This window comes from Stegodyphus dumicola, chromosome 4 (assembly GCF_044657685.1).
Source record: "Stegodyphus dumicola isolate Sdum_Otavi_A_Nest chromosome 4, ASM4465768v1".
NCBI classification, from domain to species: domain Eukaryota; kingdom Metazoa; phylum Arthropoda; class Arachnida; order Araneae; family Eresidae; genus Stegodyphus; species Stegodyphus dumicola.
In genome coordinates, this window is record NC_140771.1 from 55,034,457 (window position 1) to 55,058,162 (window position 23,706).

General features: G+C 32.5%; 1 protein-coding gene across 1 annotated transcript in view; it reads left to right on the plus strand.

Moving 5' to 3' along the window:
- Positions 1 to 23,706, plus strand: part of LOC118184954 (uncharacterized) — a 256,390-nt gene that overhangs the window by 152,307 nt on the left and 80,377 nt on the right. Inside the window, exon 3 of the mRNA XM_035354747.2 lies at positions 19,641 to 19,820. Within this exon, the coding sequence (XP_035210638.2) occupies positions 19,641 to 19,820 (180 nt within the window). The remainder of the gene's footprint in view (positions 1 to 19,640; positions 19,821 to 23,706) is intronic.

Below are 23,706 nucleotides of genomic sequence, written 5' to 3' on the forward strand. Positions count from 1 at the left end.
CATGAAATATCTAATTATAAACATTCAGTATTTTTTATAGAATTGCATGATATTTTTTCACTTTTTAAATATACCGAAGATACACAACGTCCCTATGTTAGTCTGAATGCGTATTCATCAAATATCTTTTAAAATATTTCGTTATTCTACCTGGGCTATTTCAATCGATAATCTCTACTGATAAAACCGTATTAAACTGCAGAAGAACTCATTTGGACGATTGTTAAAATCTGACCCCTTTCAAATTTTTTGAGTGAATTTTTGTCTTTGTGTTAAATGGTCATTTTATTGCTATGATAGGGGGGGATTACAGACAAAATTAAACTGTTTCGATTATAAAACGGGGAGCGCATCATTTCTAGACTACTGTTTCATTGTTGTAAAATTAATGATTTGTGTCAAAGCCGGATTTGATATCTTTATTTAACGCCTCATTAAACAACTATACTTTAAAGAATTTATTAAACTATTAATTTTATTTTGCTTTGTGTAAAAGAAATTATTAAAATGATATAATATAAAGAATTTCTTGTAAACAATTAAAAATAAGTTTGACCATGCAGGCAATTCTGTTTTGCAATTGAGTTAGTTTCAGACCCTTACCTGTTTTTAGCTCAACGGAAGTGCCGAATATCACACAAATTAAAAATCTTGTAATTTACGCAATAGTCCTGACTTGAAAGAAAAAGAAAAGGATTGCACCTTTTTTATTTATTTATTGTTATTATTAGCCCAAAGGGGGTTAGTCCAGAACGGCTATTAATTTCAATGTCAGTCTGCGTCAATTCACTTTTCAAACTGTTGCCACCAAATATTATTGCCATGTATTTTATTTAAAGAAACTAAATAATGAAGAATCTGCGTGAATATTTCTTGCGTTGTGAAGAAACAACGGTACCTAGATCCATCAAATTTTGAATACCGTCGTCCTCCAACCGAACATGGGCACTTGAAAGCCCGCATTTTCTTTTTTTTTTTTTATCCATTTCAAATTTTGTAAAACTTTAACAAATTTTTGATTAACAAACCCAACAATTTCAAAGCGAGGAATGGCAACACTGGTAAGGGAAAAAAATATTTTTATCACCAGCGCGCGAGACTGTATCGGAAATTCTAAAGAAATGCTTTTTTAGATATTTTGTGGTACTTTGGTAGACGGTTGCACGGACTTTTGGCGATTTACGTCGGCGCAGTTTTTACAATCGTCAGCCATCTTAAAAAACGCTGTTTTTACGTATTTTACCCATAGTAAAGTATTCGAAACTTTAAAGAAATAAATATCGTTAAAAATAATGGATTAATTTTTTGTTGAAAACGTTGTTTTTTAAGATGGCAAGCAAATGTAAATAAATACATTTACTACGAGTATAAAATACTAAAGTAAGATTAAATTATTAATTTCATATAGCAAAGAAATAGAATAAAAACAGCGCTATAAAAACATTGCGCCAACGTTTAATTGGATTAAAATATTACTTAAATTGAATATCAAATTAAAAACATCATACCAACGTTTAAAAAATTTAAAATATTACTTAAATTCAAATACTTTAAAATAAGTTTTATTGGATATAATTATATAACATTAAAACATATGTGGCAATAAATATCTCAGTAATTTTTGAAAACAGGATATTAATTTTTTAATAAAAATTGAAGTATACAATTATAAAGTAAAAGAAAAATATGTACTTGCATTTTTTTGAGTATTTAACCTGTCGTATATTGATAAGTACCACAAAACAATCGGAATCATAATTTAGATATCAATGAAAAAAATTGCCGGTTAAAAAGGAGGAATGTCTAATACTTTTTTTTTACCGTTACAGCGGTCATTTCTTCCTCCATGACCACAATACCATGTACGGCCTAGCTCAGAATCGGCTCTTTTAACGATCTTCATCTGTGATCCACATCTCTCGCACTTCATTGAACAAGCAATTAGCGAAGTTTGCTCAAAAAATTAAAATACACTGCTTGAAATTGAAGATGCAACACCAAGAAGGAGTGGTCAGAAAGTGATGAAATTTGGAAAAAAGGCAGAGACAGCAAGCAGCAATAAGTGATCTTTATTTCAAAATGATTAATCAGAATACAGAGCGAGAACAGCGTCGGCTCAGTAGGATGTAGGACCACCGCGGACAGCGATGCACGAACAAACACGTCCAGGTAAAGAGTCAATAAGAGTGCCGATGGTGCCCTGAGGGATGGCTCTCCATTCCTTTTCAACCATTTGCCACAGTTCGTCTTCTGAACAAGGCAGGGGCAGAGTCTGCAAATGGTGTCCAATCATATCCCACACATGTTCGACTGGTGACAGGTCAGGAGAGTACGGTGGCCAGGGAAGCATCTGTATACCTTGCAGAGCATGTTGGCAAATGCGAGCACTATGTGGTCTGGCATTATCCTGCTGAAAAATTGCATTAGGTAGCCCCTGAAGGTAGGGGATTGACACCGGCCGCAGTACATTATCCAAGTATCGTTGGGACGTCATAGTGCCCTGAATACGAAGTAGAGGTGACCTGGAAAAGTAGGCAATAGCGCCCCAAACCATTATGACACGTTGTGGCGTTCCACAGTTGCTGCCGGATTAGATCTGTCTTCACGTTGACGCCACACACTTATGTGGCGACTGTCACTGGATAAACAGAAGCGTGACTCATCTGAGAACACGACGTTTCGCCATTCTGTCATCCACATCGCTCCAGTCCGGCACCATTCTGAACGTTGGCGTCTGTGCTGTGGGGTCAATGGCAGTCTTCTTAACGGACACCGTGAGTGCAGGCCCCATTCAACCAATCGACGGGAAATGGTTCTGGTCGACACGGGAACATCCAGGCTATCTTGCACATGCTGCAGAATCGCGGTACAAGTGACTTGTGGGACCGCCACAGCTTGTCGGCGGATGCGTCGATCCACGCGTGCTGACGTCGCTCTGGCTGCACGTGCACCCCTTCTTCGCCCCACATTTCCTTGTTCCAACCATGTTCGTCCTAGCCGATGCACCGTGCTCGCATCCATGTGGGTATGAGCCGCGATTTGACGTAAGGACCAACCCGCCGTTCTCAGGCCGATCACCATATCCCTCGTAAAATCGTCTATCTGCTGGAAGTGCCTTCGTTGACGGCGGCCTGGCATTCACTCCTATTACACGTATCCTCCGGGACAAAAACCAACTTTCTTCGATAATTCTTCTGGCAGAAATAACGACACGAATATTGCCCATTCTGCACGTTCCTTCCCTTATATCTTACTTCACGTGCGTCGGAGAGCTGCGCATTTCACATCATTCGCATAACTCAACTCAGTGACGTGCGTCTATTCTAAAATTTGCATAAATTTCTGACCACTCCTTCTTGATGTTGCATTTTCAATGTTGAACAGTGTAATTTTCTTCTGACCCTTGTAACAATTTATAAATAAATCTTTGATTAGGAAAGCCAGGTTGACCAAAATAAGGTCTCAGGACAATTGATTCCGATACCAATAATTCTTGGAACTTACCAATAACAACATTCATCTTCGAAACGAACATATCCATTCGTTTTGAAGTTTAAGGAATTCGAGGAGATGAATAATAAAATTTTAAAATGCCGTGGTAATTCACAAATATTCTGTAACCAATCAGGGAGCTTATTACATCACCCATAGAATTAAAGTTATTTAAATAATCATACATAATAAAATCATTTTTTAATAATGCAAAATTAAATTGTATTTTAATATTTAAGCCATAAATAATGTTTAAAACATTAGATTAAACTTATAGATATTAAAAACAATTACTTTTAAAGTAAGGTGACGTCTACCATCCACATCATAAAATTATGTAAAATATCATAAACACTAAAATCTTATTTCAAATAAAAATGCAAAATTAAATTGGTTTTTAGCCATAAATAATATTTAAAACACGGAATTTATGCATAATGAAACGCATTATTTTTTAAATAAAATGACAACAAAGTATCGGTTACCATAAATAACTTGTCCAACAATAGGTTTACCATAAAAGTATTATCGCTTGTCAAAAAAAGTCGTCAAAATCCGTGCAACCGTCTACCAAAGTAGCACCATTTTGTGATATTGCTGTTACATTTTATGTGTTTTAAGTGCGAAGAACATGATACTTAATCAATAAGGATAACACTCAGAAAGGCCTACAAATTTTTTTAGTCCAAAGGAGATTTGTCCCGGAGGGACTATCGTTGTTTTGCGATTTTGCGTCTAATCACTCTGAATGTCCGTTTCACTTTTCAAACTTTTGCCACCAAATGTTATCGCCATGCATTATATTTAAAGAAATTAAATAATGAAGAGTATGTATGTTTCTCGCATTGTGATAAAACAGCGTACCTGGAACTATCCATTTGTGAATGACGTAATCGTACTGCGAATATGGGCATCTGGAAGCCCAAATTTGAAATTTGTTTTATTATCTATTTCATATTTTGTAAAACTTCAACGAAGTTTTGATTTAACAAACTCAAGGATTTCAAAGCGAGCAATGACAACGCTGTACAGAAAAAACATTTTTATCTCCAGCGCGTGACACTGTATATCGGAAATTGTAAAGATCCGCTCACTTTAAAATTATTTTGCGATATTGCTCTTGAACTGAATTTTATGGTTTAAGCGTGAAGAACATTATATTTAATAAACAAAGGTAACGCACAAAATGTTAAGAAAAAAATCATTCCTTTGGACCTAATTTAAAAATCTGGAACCTTTTTTTTTAAGTTCATGAATTCAGTTTGTAAATAAATAAATGCGTTAATTTATACGACATGATTTCACCAGTAGTTCTCGCAACAAATTTTCTATGAATGGTAGTGCCATCTGTCGGCGGAAATATGTTTTAAAACCGTGTAGTAAATGTATAAGAGACTATTCAAATAATCGAAGTGTTTACATTCAAGCAAAACTGTGTTAGCATATGTATGAATTCAAGGAATATTGTGCGGGGGAGAAAAAAACTGTTTGCTGCAAGAAAGATTTGTAAGGGAAAACTGAGTACTCAATGATTTTAATACCGTTTTGTTGAAATTGTGTTTTATTTTATTAATGAGAAAATTTAAAGTGCTTCCAAATTATGATGTATAAAAATCAAATGCTGAATCAGAAAAGCTTATTTATTTTTTATAGCTTTAGGATGAATTAATATTTACATTTTTATGTGAAATTTACAGATATTTAATTTTAAAACAATATATTTCCCTAATAACTTTCTAAATATTAGAATAATAATCATCATTATATTTTTAACTTAAATTTTATTTTGATCTTTGAATGGGATGGGAAATTTGCCTGTATGGAGAATATGGGTTTTATTTATTCATTCATATTTTATATCAGACTGTAAAATTTGCTATCATATCAGGAGGGATTTATTGAGAGAGAAAATATGCAAATTTTTCCTTATTGGATGTTATTTCTTGATATTCAGAACATTGTGAGCAATAATTGATGCCAGTTTTGTTATTAAAAAACATGAAATTTTTACATTGCATTGGTTATTATGAAGGCATTGATGCTCAAGAGATAGGATGCATCAGTTTTTTTTTTTACTTCTGTTTAAGTTAGTGCGGGTTAAAATAATTTTATAAATTATTATAATTATGGAATAAGTGAAAGAATATTTAAAATAGGATTTTTTATGAATATATGAATAAAATGTATTGATAGCTGAGGAAATAACCTGAAAGTTGAACTGCCAAGAAATCTAAGAAGTTTTTTTTGCTGACAGAAAGAAACACAGAATAATAAATATATTATTGTAGTTGTTTTTAGTCAATGGGTGTTTTTTATGATGACAATAAGGAAAGTTTTGACTTTTTACAGTGATGGTTGGAGAAAATCTTTATCAGTGGAAAAAAAAATTGAGTTAAATAGATTTCTGAATAAAGTTTGTTAGAATAAACCTTGGTTAATCTTCATTTGAAAGTATGAGTTTAGAAACTTTCTTGGAGTATTTATTTGGCTACATTTGTAAAAGCAATAATTGGCTACATGGTAGCTTTCTCAGCTATCGGAAAAGAACATTTGTAGCTAGTAATAGCTAATGTCCCAACATTCACCAAACCTTTACTTTGAGTGCACAGTGAACATAAGGATGAAAAGAAGACATTTTTGTTTAAGAGAACCAAATAAGATCTGTCATAGTGTGAGAAGTAAATAAGTAAAGTTTTGACAACTAACTGTGCTATGATATGTGTTATAATAACCAGCTGTGCTGAATTATTACATTAATTAGAATTATAAATTTATTACGGTACTTAGAATGGAGATGACCTTGTTTCAGAGAGTTCATCACAACTAAAATATTTGTTGTGTCCTGTTTATTACCATAAAAAATCTGATGTGTACACCACGACTTCCTTGTATTGGAATATTAAATTATATGCATTTTTTCTTGCATTTCATTTAAACTTATTGGATTGAATTAAATCTACTTCGCCGACAGCACATAAACCACAATAGAATAAATGCATTCTGTAAAATTCACTCTAGTATTTGATTACCATAGCGACACTCCGGCGCTAGATTCACTTAACAGTATTAATAATTATGTAACAGTTAACTTATATAATAATTTTATAACGGAAACTAAGTTAACTGTTATATAATCCAATAATTATTATAAACACAATTTCGTTCATATTATAACTCATAATGCACAAAATTTATATCATTTAAAGAATAGGATTATCTAATCGTTGCCACAAGTTCTATTCAAATACTATAATAAAGCTAGAATGATGTATAAAAGAAATTAAGCAAACAAAACAAAAACGAAACAGTTTTTCACAGACGATTGAGTATTTCTCATTTAATTAATTCAGTTCTCACTTCGCGAGAAGGCAAAAATACATAAAAACTCAAAATATCTATATTAAAAATTACAAAGTAAATCTTAAATGCTTATTTCCTCGAAAAAATTCCAGAAAGGATTAAGCATGGTTTAAATAATAAATGAAGGCGTTATCTTTGTTGTTGCGAAGCTAAGTTTCTCTAGATTGGCAACAAATCCACTAGTCTCCTGTTTCAAATGTAAACATCAATGGCCGCCATTAAAAAAGGCTTAGCGGCAATTAAACAACTTTCAAATTGCTGATAATTCTAAAAATATTGCACAGATTTACTAAAGGCATAAAATCCTTAACTGGAAGATAAAAACAACATAATTCAATCATTTTTAAAGCAAAAAATGTACAATTTACCAACATATAAGAGTAAAGAAACTGAGATCACTGAGCCGGGTAACTGAGTGGATATATATATAAATATATTTGTATACGTTTGGTACGGCCGATTGCAACCAAAATACGAGGTGCACATCTATATGTTATAGCAGTCCTATATACAAAATTTCAATGTTCTGAGGCTAGTCGTTTTTGAGTTATGCGAGGCACGTTCGTACAGACGCCACGAAAAATTCTCTTCAGAATTAGTTTTAAAGCAGTTTTATAGTTTTTTTGAAGGAAAAGAGTATTTTATTCTGTCCTTATGTACAGATATCACGCATAAACATCGTTAAATTGCATTCGATAGAGGTCATAATAGATATTTTCGTTGAACTTCGTACAAGGAAGTAAAAAATGCAGAAGGGCCATCAGTATAATTAATCAAGAGTTGGAAGAGAATTGGTGTAAACAATTATACTTAAAAGTAATATTTGTAAATGTCACTGAGTACTGGATAATCCTGTGACTAATCTTTCTGTAGGGTGAGAGTAATTTACATAAAGTGAATTGAAGCTGTTTCGAAGAAACTTTAGTATCATAAGTTTAGATCTTCAGTTTTTTAATATGAATGAATTGGAAATCTTAATCTCATTATCCTGAACTTTATGTAATCTTGCTTGTTTCTGAAATGGATGACTATTGCCCATTTATCATCAGAATCTTTACTTTTGTATAAAATCTTCATCAATGCAAGCATTTTTCTTTCCCACCCTTTTGGAGGGGTTGTGGGGGCATCATAATTGCTTGCTGATTCTGATTGATTGATGTATGCAAAGGAAAATCATATAGTAAATAGTAGGAAAATGTAATTCATCCATTAAGGAATGTAATCATCAAAGGGAAAAAAAAAAAAAAAAAAAAAAATGCTTACATTTTTATTTGATGTCAAATCATTTGCTCGAGTGTGTATATATGTAAACACACACACACACACACATATATATATGTTGTATGATCTTAAATTCACTTAGTGAGAAAACGAGTTATTCTACTACTTGCACATTGCTGCAAAGTAAGTTAATAATTTATTTACTAAAGAAATATTGATTGTATTATCTTCTAAGATTAATTTTAGTAGAATTATCTTAAAAAAGTGAATCCATAGTTAGTAAGTTCAATTTCAAAAATTGTTTTAAAGTAACTTGAATGTAAATTGTTAAAAATGTTTAACGGGGACTTGAATTAAATCATGAATAACAAAATTTCAATTGTAAAAAGAAATAAATTAAAAACAGGTAATTAAATGCAAGTAATCATTGCCATTGATCGGAAATTAGTTGACTTTTCTAGGGGAATAAAAGGAATAAACCAACTCCCATTCAATGAACTATAATTAAGAAATAAATACGAAGGTGTTTCGTCCTTTACTCCAGTAATAAGGCGATGCCAAACCGGCATTTCAAGCTAGGCCAAATATTTCCATGAATAGAAGGGATCAAGAACCAATGCAGAGTACCAAAGAACTCATTCTGATTGAGCATTTTAGCTAATTCAATTTTGAGTGAAAAGCAATTTCTGCAGTAAAATTGATATTACTCGAGTAATTGTCCCCCGACACCCTCGTGTTTATGCAATTTAATTCAAAACTATTTGTAAAAATTAAACATTGGAAATTGGCATTATGAAATAGAACTCAAAATAATTGAAATAAACATTAGAAAATTACAAGAAATAAGAAATATAGTGCAATCTTTGCAAAAACAAATAAAAAATAAAAATTGAAACACGAATTGAATGATTGTAGAGTTAGGCTTGGAGGCAACTTCCCCTTGATAAGTCTGTCAACAGTCATTCATTTATGCTTTTTTTTAAAAAACAATTTTAGATTAATTTAATTTGCTAAATTGGTGAATTTATTTTCATAGTTTGGTTTTGCACATGATTTACTTATGCTATCTGAATTTAAATGATATTGTAGATTAGTTCCAAAATTAAATCTTTTATATGTTTGCACATTTTTTAATTATTTTAACTTTAAATATGCTTTTTACGTATATACATGTTTGTTAAAATTTATACATGTGTGTTAAAATTTTAATAAGAAAAGGGAATGTACATGAAGATATAAAAGGCCAGAAAAAGCATCAATTAAATTAATTGCCCACTTCCCACTAGAAAGAATGTTTAAGAACATTAAACGTTCTTTCTAGTGGGAAGTGGGCAAAGTGTTTTCTTTGTGTCTGACTCGGAAGGGTTCTGTTTCCGAAATTCTTTAATGGCAGCGGGGGCCTTTGAATTATATCAGTCGGTGAGACTTGTGTGAAGTAATTTATGGGAGTGGGAGGGACTAGGAATTCTTGAGAGACGTATGTTGGGGAGTTCTTATTTGAGTGAAACCGTCTGTTTAAATTTTGAAAATACTAGTAAATGGAAATTAATTAATTTCTGGCTAATTGTCGTGTCGTAAGGAGGAAGAAATGAAGAAAAGAAAAAAAGGAATTTCCACTGTCAAAGAGCTATTTGACAGACTAAAGATTATGAAATAGGCCTATTTTTACTTCCTTGTACGAAGTAAAAAGGAAGTATTGTAATCGCGAAAAACTTCAGGCAGCATATTTCAACGAAAATATCCACTTTGACCGCTTTCGAATTCGATTTAACGATGTTTTTGCGTGATATCTGTACGTAAGGACAGAATAAAAGACTCTTTCACTCCAAAAAAAAACTAAAAAACTGCTTTAAAATGAATTCTGAAGAGAATTTTTTGTGGTGTCTGTACGAATGTATGTACGTATCTCGCATAACTCAAAAACGATTAGCCTCAGAACATTGAAATTTTGTATATAGGACTACTATAACATGTAGATGTGCACCTCGTATTTTGGTTCCACGCCAAACGTATATAAATATATTTATAAATATATCCACTCTGTTACCCGGCTCAGTGATCTCAGTTTCTTTACTCTTATGTGTTTGTAAATTGTACATTTTTTTCTTCAAAAATGATTGAATTATGTTGTTTATATCTTCCGGTTAAGGGTTTTATACCTTTAGTAAATCTGTATGCAATATTTTTAGAATTATCAACAATTTAAAAGTTGTTTAAGTACCGTGAAGCCTATTTTGATGGCGGCTATTGCTTGTTTACATTTGAAACAGCTGAGTAGTGAATTTGTTGCCAATCTAGAGAAACGTAGCTTCGCAACAACAAAGATAAACGCCTTCATTTATTATTGCGATTTAAATCATGCGTAATCCTTTCTGGAATTTTTTCGAGGAAAGATTACTTAATAATTTAAACTAATTACTTACTAATAATTTAAATTTTACTTAATTTTTAATAATTTAAATTTTAATAATTAGTAAATTTTAGTAGAGATACTTTGAGTTTTTATTTATTTTTGCCTTGTTGCGAAGTGAGAACTGAATTAATTGAATGAGAAATACTCAATCGTCTGTGAAAAGCTGTTTCTTTTTTGTTTTGTTTGCTTAATTTCTTTTTATACATTGTTCTAGCTTTATTATAGTACTTGAATAGAACATGTGGCAACGATTAGATAATTCTTTAAATGATACAAATTTTGTGCATTCTGAGTTATAATATGAACGAAATATAAATACTGTTAAGTGAACCTAGCGCCAGAGTGTCGCTATGGTAAATAAATAGAGTGAATTTTGTATGGTAAACAAATAAGAGTACAAGGAAGTCATGTGGTGTACACATCAGATTTTTTTAGTAACAGTATATACGTCTGAAGACAATTAGCTTTTTGCATTATATACAGCTTTGTATGTAGACACTGTGTACGTGTATATGTATATGTAATATATTCAGGAGTAGGAATTTCGATGGCGTAGAAGTGTTGATCCATAATGACTAGGAAATTGGAGGCGAATGCAGACTAAATCTTCAGTTTTATTTTCAGCAACATGTTACCGCTATGCACAAAGTTGGCAGATTAAATGTGCCTATTCGAAAAAGTTTACATTTTTGATAACTTTGTAGCAAGAAAGCAGCAGCAGACAGACAGCAGCAGTCCAGCTAAGGCAAAGCATAGAAAGAAAGTACGTTATTTTCAGGATGAAATCTTATTCAAGTTTTGGTTCTCAGTACATTGTGATTGGACAGTTAATATTGCAGTAAAATTATTGTCTGGTTGAGTTTTAGTTTCATTTACATCATCATAATTATGTAAGAATCATATGACATAGAATAGTCTCGAAATGACACAGTGCAGAAAGGGGTTACTATTTTTAGAATTGAGAAGGGAAATTTACGTTGCTAATCTTTTACATATTCTTTATTTTTCTTACACACACACACACACATATATATATATATCAAGAAAATTGTAGGAAATAGTGATGAATAGTTATAGATAGTGAAAGAATAGTGATGGACTTCTTTTATCTTAGCATTCAGTTTAGGATATCTAGCAATTTCTGTGTTGAAACTTTGAAGAACATTGTTCTGTATCAAGAAATGCATCAAACAAAATGTTCTTAGCATTCTGAATATAATTGAAAGCTGACTGAAATCACTTTTGCTGGACTCTTTGAAACTAGATCAGTAAATTTTAAGTGAAAATAACCTGATCTAATGAAAAGGGACTTCACATTTCTTTTAATACCTAAATCCTCATTTTTATGTAAATTCAATCAAAAAGGAAATCTTCCTATTTATTAAAATCAAACGTGACTTTTAGCAGGTATTTCTAATAAAATATCAGCATAATATTTACAGATATGCATTTGATGTGCCTTTCCCCTCCTTTCTTTCCTGTACACTTTTGCTGGTGGTACTTTGCCTCTCATTTGCATTCTGGTACTCTTCCATGCTCATGTGAATAGAAAGCCTTTTACTGTGGTTGTTTTCATGCATATCAAGTAGAACTGTCTTTTCTGAAGAGCAGTTATAAGAAGATATAATCACAAGGTGGAGAATGGGTAGTGCCTTAGGATCTTGGATATCATGCCTTAGGATATTATGTTCCAGGTAGCTTCTAAATATTAGGATGGTGATAGGAAGTGGTATATTATCCTGGAGAAACATAATGTTGTTAAAATGTAGCAATTTTTGTTTTCAATAAATGGCAGGTCACATTTCATCCAGCATAAGAATAGTCTCAAGAGGAATTGCATGATTGAATTAATTTAGTAATTTTCGTTACTGAAGAACAGTATGTACATAGCCTGAGAGCCTCATGTAACATCCAAAGAGAATCCAGAGAACACCATTCAGGATTTTAACACTTCAGCAGTGGATCAAAGCAAGGCATCTTATGATTTGTCCAAACAAGGAGAATATTAAGCAACACATATGTATTTTCATTGCTGAAGATGTATCCCCATTAGTGACATTAGATTAAGTGCTATGTTTTTTAGTTTAGCACATTAATAATCCATATTGGCTGAAATTTTAAGAAGTCAGAATGTAGTAAACAATTGATGCAGATACTCTGATTATCAATGCCTTAAATTACGGTGGAAATGTCAAAATTTAGTAAGCACTTGATGCAGATATTTTAAAAGTAGTTATTGCAGAGGGCAGGATGACAACTACCAGTACTTTTGCACCAAATTAGAAGTACTTTTAATAAATATTCAGTATTCTAGTTCACTTACCATCTGACAAAATTAGACATATAAATTTATGCCTTACCTTAAGTATTAGAGGACACTATTTAATAATCTAAAAAATAACCTTTGTCTTCCAATTTCATAAATAGGAAATAAAATGAAAGTTACCATGAAATATTTTATGAAGTTTTTCCTTACAGTGCCAACCAAAAATATAAATCTTTGTTTCACATGCAGAAAATATATAGGCAGGGGCAAGAATAGAAGCTGTTTGGAAATGAATGTAGATAACAAAATTTTAGAAAGAGACATATGTTGGTGAAATACGTGTCCATTTTTAAGTCTCCAGTTTTCAAATGAATAAATCTGAGAATTTTATATTAAGAATCTTACATTAAGAAAATATTCACAATACTGAATTCTAAACTATGCATATAAATGCTTTGAGTTTTTCAAATATTACTGAAGAAAATAGTAAGAAAATCTTGATAGAAAATGGCATTGATTAAAAACTGCAGAAATGCTGGGAAAAAAGTCAAGAAGTCCTGATTTGTTGGAATAAAGAGTGCTAACCTAAAAGAGTGCTAACCAGTGAAAATGTTTCTCAAACTAGCAATAATAATTAATGCAATACTGGTTCTTGTAAGTCTTCAGGAGCACTCAAAAGATTTTCAGTGAATTAGATTAAAATAAATATTAAATACAAACCCTCTTAAGGAATGAATCCATTTGATAAAGGAAAAATTAAAATCATAATCAACAGATGAGTATTTCTTAACAGTTATGTAATACAGTACAAAGTCTTTAATCTTTACGTCCATAATCCGGACCTCAAAGCTACAAACTTTCTGCGCATGTGTAAACACATAATGCGTTTTCACATTCACATATCCATTTACGCATGCGCACAATACCTTTATGCATGAATATATGCGTTTACGCATGCGCATAATACGTTTACACATGTGCATAATACGATTATGCATGCGCGTTTAATGTATAACGGACGGTATAAGCTAGGCTAAAATTATCTAATTATCTATTTCAGTTAATGTTGGAGATTGCATTGTTCCTTAATCATCTAATTGGATCCGGCTTATTATTTTTTGCTGACTGTTATAGCAATTTTATAAAAAGTAATCTTGAACTTTCGATTATGTCCAAAAGAGTTTTCGATTCTGAAGCTGCCAAAGGATCTACAAAGCGAAAGCATGTTTCGATGTACCGCTTCCGATAGTGAAGAAAGTGACAGAGAGGTTATTGAAAACGAAAAAAAATTTGATTGACAAGTTAGTCGGTATTCTCAACACAGCAATTACAGGACTTGAACAGTGGAACTGAACAAGAAATTATGTCTGCTTATAGAATTAAAGAGAAAATATAAGCACAAAAAATGAAGCAACTTAAACAACTTTCATTGAAAGAAATGTTTAATAAAATAAACAAATAAATATTAAGTTTTTTTTTTTTTTTTTTATTTTGATACCCTTTAGATCATAATTGCTCTTTATTTCATAAATTACGGTTTCATATTTTAAATTTTATAATTTCTGCATGCGATCTTACCAGATTTAAATTGATGATCTATAATCGGAAAAACCCCTAATCCGAAATTGCCGGAGTCCCGACGAGTACGGATTAAAGACTTTGTACTGTATATAGAAATGTTTGTAATAATATATTTAATAAATGAAATCTCTGTATATAAATTGCATATGGATTAAGATATAAAAATTTCACAATTAAAATCTTAAATGTCTTCAGAGATTAAGAGGAGAAGCAACTGCATGTTCAGGGCATATGATTCCTGGTCATCCAATACAGCAGAAGAACATATGAAGAACATATGTCACCACTATGTTGTTAATTTAGGTTCAGAGTCTGGATAGATGGGCAAGTGCTGCGTATTCATAGTATCTGGGTAATAGGTAATTCATAGTATCATAGTAATAGGGCACTGGCGATTACTTAGTATGCCTGTTCTGCTGAGATGTTTGGCTAAGCAGTTGTACTCTGTACTCAGTCTGAAATCATACACGGCATTTCTACGTGGTCTGTGACTGAACTCATTCCAGACATTCTCCCAGAGTTTACCCTTCGATTTAATTCATAGTTCTGTGCTGTAAGTTGAGTATTCTCGTGAATACTTCTTCTAAGGGAATCCAAAGGAATGGAACTCTGTTCAATAAATAATTCCATATCCCTCTTTGCCAAGAGATCTGCTTTTTCATTACCATCAATAACTACATGGGATGGTATCCACTGAAGTTATACAGTTTTATCGTTCCTGTTCAGTTTCCTGATATCCCGTTTTATTTTTGACACAAGAGGAGGCTCAGAGTGGTGCTGAAGAACAATTGTTTCTAGGGCTGACTTAGAATCAACAAGAACGACAACCTTTCTAAAAAACTCAATTCTAGATTTCAAATTAGACACAGCCAAAAAGACCACATGAACTTCTACATCAAAGTTTAAAAAATGTTGACCTACTGGGAAAACAGTTTACAATACACACCTGCACCAGTAGCATTATTCATTCTAGAGCCATCTATCCATTCTGGTTCAGGCTAGTTATTGTCCAGTAGTGAAGAGATACTTGTTTTTGGAATAGTGTCTAGTGTGCCCTTTTTTTTCTATTTTTATCTAATTTTAAATTGTAAGGCATTTCCGAAAAACTCCACTGGTCAACAAGTATATTAGTATTTTCAACAGACGTATTTAGGTTTAAATTATCCAAAAGGTCTTCACAAATTTGGACTGGAGAAATCTTGAGTTCTGAGGATGCCCACTTGTCTGTTTTGCATCCAGTTTGCCTGCCGAGATGCTTTCAGTCTAGGAACTGTATAAACTGCCTGTTTTTTTATCTGAACGGCCATCGAAGGGCTTGAAGCGTAGGATTGTAAAAGAGCTATCGGAGTTAACACTAGTGCTCTTGTGATTAAGTGGAGACTCTGTCTCATAATACTATTGTCAAATGCTATAAGGAATGTTATTTAAACAAACATAAATTTAATACCCCCCAGTTCTAGTATTTTTTCTGTGTATGTTAATACACAATATTTTTGCTGAGTGGTTACCATGGCATAAGGCATTATAAAGCATGTAGTGATTGGTCTCAAAGACTGCACATACTCTCTTTATATTATTCAAATCAGTGGTGTGATTGGGTTACTCAATTATAGATATCCTTTATGATTATATAATCGTAATTATCCTTTATGTTATGAGGATGTGGAATTTTTGTATATCCCTGGATAAAAAATTGCTTTGGGGGAGATTCGTGATTGTTTTATCTGAGAAAAATATATTGTTATACTAGTCTGTTTTGTTATAAAAAATACTGCATCTAACTTTTCCTTGAAATGCTTTCTTCCAGATTTAGAGTGAACAGCAGGTTTCTGTGCGAAACTTTTACAGGGATAGGGAAGAATAATACACCTATCCCTGTATTTACATGGAAGATAAGTTCCACACAAAACCATGTAAATCAAAATCTTGAATTTTGCTATGTAAAACGAAAAACACATTAAAGGTGCATATTTAAGTTATTAATACATTAAACGCGCAGGCGAAAACGTATTCTGCACTTGCGCACACGCATATACGCAGTAGTCAAGGTCTTACGCGCATGCGTAAAACGCCCATGTGCATGTGCCAACGCGGCGCATGCGCAGAAAGTTTTTAGCTTTGAGGTCCAGATTATGGGTGTCCGAATTAATGACTTTGACTGTATACTTCATTCGTAAAATAACAAATATGTATATGTAGGTAATAGAACTAGATAATTTAATTTATTTTACATTGGGAACATATATCATTCAAAAAATTATTACAAGTTTAATCACTTTCGTGAACTATATTAGTCTTTTCTTTTTGATTCGTATGATGTCACTTTCACCACTTGAGCATTCTGCTTCAATGGTTGATGAATTAGAGAAGGTATCGGATCAAGTAGACTTTGTAGTGAAATCCGTAATTAACAATTGCCTAGGTTTTTTCCCCCCCTTAAATCTTTGTAAACATCTTCATATTGATTTAAGCACTTACTAAGCTCCCTTTGGAATTGGAGAGTTTGTTCAACATTCTTGTCATATTGTAAAAAATTATTACCTAATTTTCTTCCCAATTCGAGTCCTACACTGATGACTATAGCTGTGAATGCAAGTGGTTCAGATTGCTTTTCATCAGAATCATTGTCTTCATCATGTTTATTTGTTTCATCAATCATGTTAATTAACTCATCCTCATTTAGTTCTTCATCAGCCATTATTTCTTCAATATCTGTCTGAGCTAAATCCTCAAAACCCTCTCTTCCTAAAGTTTGGACCAGTTTAGTGATTTGAGAATATTCATGCCCTAATGTTAATGTATAATTTTCATCTTTAGCTGCATGCGTTGAGTGTTGATTGTTTAATCTGAGTATATGAGAGTTCAACATGCTTAACACAATCTAAGACTAAATTTCTTCCAAACATCCATAACAGTAAGAGATTCATCATTCTCCATTTGTTCTAAAATATATCTGAAGGTTTGTATGATACGCAGGGTGGTTATAAAACACATGTGTATTCTTGCAACTGGTGACATACTGCATGTGAACTGTACTTTAAACCAAACAAACTAGATAAACATATGTATATATGCTTACGTTCTTTTATTACATTATAAGAAGATATCAGATTACTAAATTATACTGCATTATCAGAATAATGCATATCTCTGCATGTATATCGTTGTACTTCTCATTAAAAAGAAGCAACTCAGATGAGGACCTGTTATATTTCTGGATGATTGTCACTGTATTTCTCATTAAAAAACACAGTTTGTGATCCTATTCGGCATCTATCATTTAAAGTAGGCCTATTTCTCATTTGTAAATAGGCATCATTTTACTGCTGTAATGAGATATAAAGCAACACTTACAGCCATCCCTATTTTTCATTCGTGCAAATGTTGTCCTGATGTCTCTTAACACGGCCAGAAATTTGCCTGCATAGTTCACAGTTTGCTGTCATAATTCAGCAAAGTAGTGCTGAGATGTGGCATTGCAGAGATATGGTATGGCATTGCAGGTGTTGTTCCTCATATATTCAGTACAATTATTTAAGTTGATCCTATAAGGTGTTGTGTCATCATGTGAGTGTTTGTACCATAGCAGAATCCACAAAATTAATCTTATGATTTACCGTCAGGGGGCATATCACGATTCTCTCGTAACCAAAGATAAGTATAGGGTAGGCCATCTTTTAACACACACAGCCTAGTAGGTCACCTGATACGAGAATACCCCAAAAATTTATTGCATGTTATATGCAACTATTGCACTTTCCTCTGTTTACTCAAAAGCGAAATATTGAATATTTTAGTTTTATACATCATAAAATGTTAGTAACTTTAATATATGGTATATTGTAATTTTCTTTTGTTTGTTCACTGAATCATATGCAATACAGCATGAAGTGTCTGTGACAGTCTGTTGTATGTTATTTGATATATTAATGCTTAATATTTTACTAGAATTTATAAAATCCATTGATTGTCTTGAAGTTCTATGGAATTTCATTAAATGAATGTCTTTATTATTAAACTTTATATTATGAGTTATGCATCATATTGTGCTGCATGCATTGAACAGTCTTCTGAATTTTATAATAGTTGTAGCTTTACTTTTTAAATGTTGTACAAGTCTTCTGAATTTTATAATAGTTGTAGCTTTACTTTTTAAATGTTGTACAATTACGTAACTTGCAGAAAATTTTCTGCCTATTTCTACTGTATCTTTTCTCAAACTTTTTGCTTTATTATATGAATAATTATATTGGGTAAGTGTAGTTATTAATAATTATGCATTTTTATAAAAAATTCTTTTATTAGCTGTATAAATGATGTCTTTTTGTAAAAAGTAAAAAAATTTCAAAGTTATGTGTCAGAATACAACTATTTTATTAAAAATGGGGATTTCAATATTTTTTTTTTCCTCCTTAATAGTGAAGAGCAGTAATTGGGCTCATAGTGATACTCAGGTCTACAAGATTTGGATCCAGTCCCTCTGATCAATTTGGTAATTAGTAGTGTCAACTGCCATAGCAATGAGCCCAAGTTCAAATCCCTGAGAACACATGAGTGTTTGTAATGTGTAGTTTCTTTTAAAGCATTAGATTTAAAATACCATCCAGCTAGAAGTCTCCTCAAAATGTTGTTTTGGGAAGATCCGTGGTCTTCATCCTGGATGTTCTCCATCAAAACTGGATGGAATAGCTATCTGGCTGTAATCATAAAATGCCTAATGCCTTAACCAGTGATGGACTGTGCTTGTTGGCAATGATGAATTCATAGACATGTTTGAGATTCTCTTGGATAAGTAATAACAAAAATAGATTGTGGGCCCAAAGAAAAATCTTGTGTTTTCCTTGTTACAACAGAAAAACGTTAAAGGAATTTGAGACAAACGTCCGTTTTAAAGTTCAGATGAATGAATAGCTAAGTGTAACTGTAAATAATAAGATTGTTACATACTGTTACTGTCTTTAGTACAATCCATATTGTTATTGGCTTAAGTATCCCATTTTGATTCACACTTTTTATCTATTTTGAGGAAGTGATTGTGACATTGTTCATATGTGTTTTTTTACGAATGCCATTTGTTGAAATTTTGAATCATTTTGTTTAATGTGTGTAACTGCTTTTAGCATTTCATTACCTTCCAAATGGGGGAGGTAGAACATGGATTTAAAATTTCAAAACAAATAATGAAACTGTGATAACAATTCAATTTATATATATTTAAGTTAAAATATAGGATAATTTCTTGAATTAAAGTCTTAATTATTGCACAGAAATTTTAAATGCTTGCTGAAAATAGCTTTCTTGTTTCAGTCTTTCTGAAGAACGAAATTATGAAAGACCAGGTCATTATTATGGCGATCGTGAGCCCTACTTGAGAAGGCCCCTTGGTATGGGCTATCATGATGAAGATAATTATCAAGGTAGAGCTAAATCTCGAGACCGATATTCCAGGTCAGCATCTGGTAATTCTTACACAGAAGGCACAGAAAGGTATACTAACTCTATTATTATATACTTTACTATCAAATAATGTTAGCCAAACATTAATTTACTGGTAAAGAACCACTTGTTTACAGGAGCAGCTATTGATTGATATAATTGCATATACATATGATTAATAAAGACCTGAAGTTATAAATAACTTTAGGTCATTGATAAAAATAGAAAAAGAACCCTGTCTAGTTATTCCTTCTTTTTGGATACCTTCTCCCCCCTTTTTTTTTTTTTTTTTTTTTGTTTTTGTTTTTGTTTTGTTTGTTTTTGATGTTAAGAGTGCTGTTATGATTGCAGTGTTTTCCCTGTTTTTTCTTTTCTCCCTCCCTCCAATATTATCTTGCAATTTGATAATTTTATCATTTAGTTTTGATAGTTTCATTCATATGATTAAATAATATTTTATATGAGTAGTTCTTATTATTTCGTATTCAAATAAATTATTTGCAGTCAGTATAGTTTAAGAATTCTTAAAAATTACTTTTAAAGCAAGGGCAATCAACGTGATTTTAATTTTCAAATGAAGAACATGAAAAGTAATCTTTCTTCACAAATGTGTATTACATTGCCTTAATCTGAGACTTTTGAAGTACTTTCAGCTCTTGTATTAATTACGTGATGAATTAGAAGTACCAACTTAGTCATACAGTTTACAACTCTGTGTATAATTTTGCATTCCAAAAACTTGACACTTAATAGCCAGTTGCTCAAAATGTAAACGGTAAATAAATGTGTGTGTTGTTTGTTATATATCTGTTTTATAGGTGGTGGCAGTCTTACAATAAACTAAACTAGAAAGGATAATGCTTTTTTAAAGAGAAGAACTACAAAGAAGAGATAACATATATATGCAACTGTACTGTTTTCATTCATGCCTTAAATGTGAGTTGTATGTTTTCTAGTTGAATTGAATGTTTGTTAATGCATAGGCCAATAATTTTGTTCAGGGTACAGAACAATGTATCTTCACCGTACTTCGTGTTGAAGGTTGAAAATAAAATAATAATAATGATAAAGTATTTATAGGTGCATATTTTCATTCATTTATAATAAAGTAAAGGCAATGCAAATAATAACATGTGCACAATTTATACAACTAATTCATGGCTATTTTGCATACATGTTAATGAATCATAATTCATCTTAAATGCATTAAATGTGTTCATATTTTGTTTTAAATCTAATACACAGCCTGATTTTAGGTCATCTTTAAAGCCTGGTTTTAGGTTTGACAAGTTGCACAACATGCATGGATCATAGCTATGCCAATGATGGCATATTGTGAGAGAATTATAAGCTTCAACTCCCTTTTAGTAAATAGCGATCTTAAGACAAGGCATATTTGATTACAGTCAAAAGTCGTTAATCTAGACACCCATAATCCGGAAAGCCCGTAATACTTTTGCGCATGTGCATATGCGTGTGCACATGGGCATAGTACGTTCACGCATATGTGTTTAATGTGTAACGGACGGTATACGCTAAGCTAAAATTATCTAATTATCTATTTCAGTTAATGTTGCAGATTGCGTTGTTCCTTAATCTTCGAATTGGATCTGGCTTATTATTTTTTGCAGACTGTTAGAGCAATTTTATAAAAGTTATCAGGGTCAATGTTCCTTCTTACCTTCTTTGGGAACATACAAGGACCTGACTCGGAACAGAGAGCTTACTAAAGCTATGTTCACTAATTGTGGTAAGTAGACAGGATACACATGAAGGGTATACAAAACCCTTTATTTTTCTCTATATACAATAACTTCCGAACTTCGGAATACACTGACCCGCTACTTGGGGTCTAACGTAAAAGTATAAAAATAAAACCAAACTCTAATTTAACTTTACGATAATAAACGTGGAAGATTGGCCTTATATTAACAGGAAGCGTATGTAGTACAGAGACTGTGAACACTACAATACGTTTAAATTTATCAAGAGGATTAAAACCTCTGGCCTGGAAGGCAAACAGCAACTGCGTAACTTCTAAGGTAAGCGGCCTGCTTTGACTCAACTGCTTCCTCTTTCTCGCTTGGCAAAAAGCCACAACTTAAACACTTGGCGTTCGCCAGACAACTTTGCATAAAAACCTTAACGCTTATAATTCTGGCCGGAAGTAGAAAATAAGAAGTGATAGTAAAGATTTAAAATAAAAATAAACGTTAGTAAAATTTAAGATCCTTACATACTTCCCGCCAGAGTTAATTAGTTTGAAACTGAGGTCTAAAACGACCTTGTTGAAAACTTTTAGCTCTAGAATCTAACGCGAGGCCAATCTTTTACAAACATACTTCGCTAGAAACTAGAAATTTAAAAGAAAGAAATTTGTTTTTTTTTTTTTTTTTTTTTTTTTTTTTGCAGCAGCAGCTCCCAGGATATACAACAATTTTTTTTTCATCTGTACTGCATCTAAACAGGAGCATTTATTCAATTCTGGTTCCTTCCAGAGATCTGGAAGGAAAACTAGTTTAATGAAATGTTACACAATGAAATGGCAAGTAACATATATAATTATACTTCTCTTAACATTCTTATTTCATTCATGACTATTTTAATTATCTCTCCCCGTGCTCTCTGACATGTGTTGTAAAAGAACACCAAACACGAATGTATTTCTGTCTACGTGTTCCACACTTCCTCCTACAATCAAAACACTAACGTGTTAAAATTCAACATAACAAGACCTCTTAACACACCCTAATTTCAACTCTAAACCCTGAGGTACTATTCTAAAAGTGGCTAACTCTAAAGTGTAGCGTCAGAGAGCCTAACTACATCATTCAACCTTTAACACATATTCACCATGATTTAGTCTTTACAGTCACACGAATAACAAATTTTTAACATTACTTTCACTTTTACCATATCACGGTATTTCTTAACATTTAAAATAACAGTTCACATGTATATAAGAACATATCAACATGCCGTTAATTTTACACATTTGAGAACATACATTAGTAGTACATTGTTAACTTCTATTCTTTTCAAAGCAAGTGTCAATTCTTTCTACATTGAAATAATACATTTCAAAAAGTCTTTCAGACTAAAACTTCTTTCTTGCTAGAATGTTTTAAATAAAATTTATACAATAACTTTTTTCAATATTTAAGTCTTTACACAAGGCTATTATACATCAACTTTAGTTTTACGCGCGAGTAATTGAAAAACATAATACCAAAATCGGTAACAACTCATTTCTCGCCCTTTTGGCGATAAAGGTAGACCTCGCATGAGGTAAAACTTCTTGAAATCTGCCACTTGCAGTAAGAATGAAAGATTAACTTAAGTTTGCAAAGTAACATAAAATTTTACTTATCTTTGTAATATTCGGACATCCTTTTCTGGGCCCAGTCTTTAAAGGTATTGCAGATAGTAGTGTGATTTATCCTCCTTCTTGTACGGGCTCGCCCTTCAGTGCTTTCCTCTGGAAGCTTCCTTTTTTCACCAGTTCGGCCACCCTTGAATACCTTCTTTTTCTCCTCTGCTTGTGGTCTTGGCGGAACCGGGAAACTTCTGTCGTGTTCCTGCTTGGACCTCGTTGCTGGCCGTTCAAATTTTCCTTGTACTTTTTCCTCCGCCGCTGATGGCCCTTCCGCAGTTCGGCGACTTTTGCTGCGGAGAGTCCTGTCGGATGAGTAGATCTTCCATTTTAGAGCCGTGTTATAGTTGCCGTCATTTCTCCTGGCTCTCTTCACATACGTTGTCCTTCTCCCTTCTTCATTCTGGGGGTGTTCGTGAACTCTCTTTTCTGAATGGTGGAACGGCTTCTTTTTCTTGCTACCTTCAATTTTTCCGCGGGACAATTTTCTTTTCACTTGCTCCTGCCTCTTATTGGCTTGCCCTTGTACTTGTCGTTTTTCCACCTCTGGAGCTTGTGCCTGCG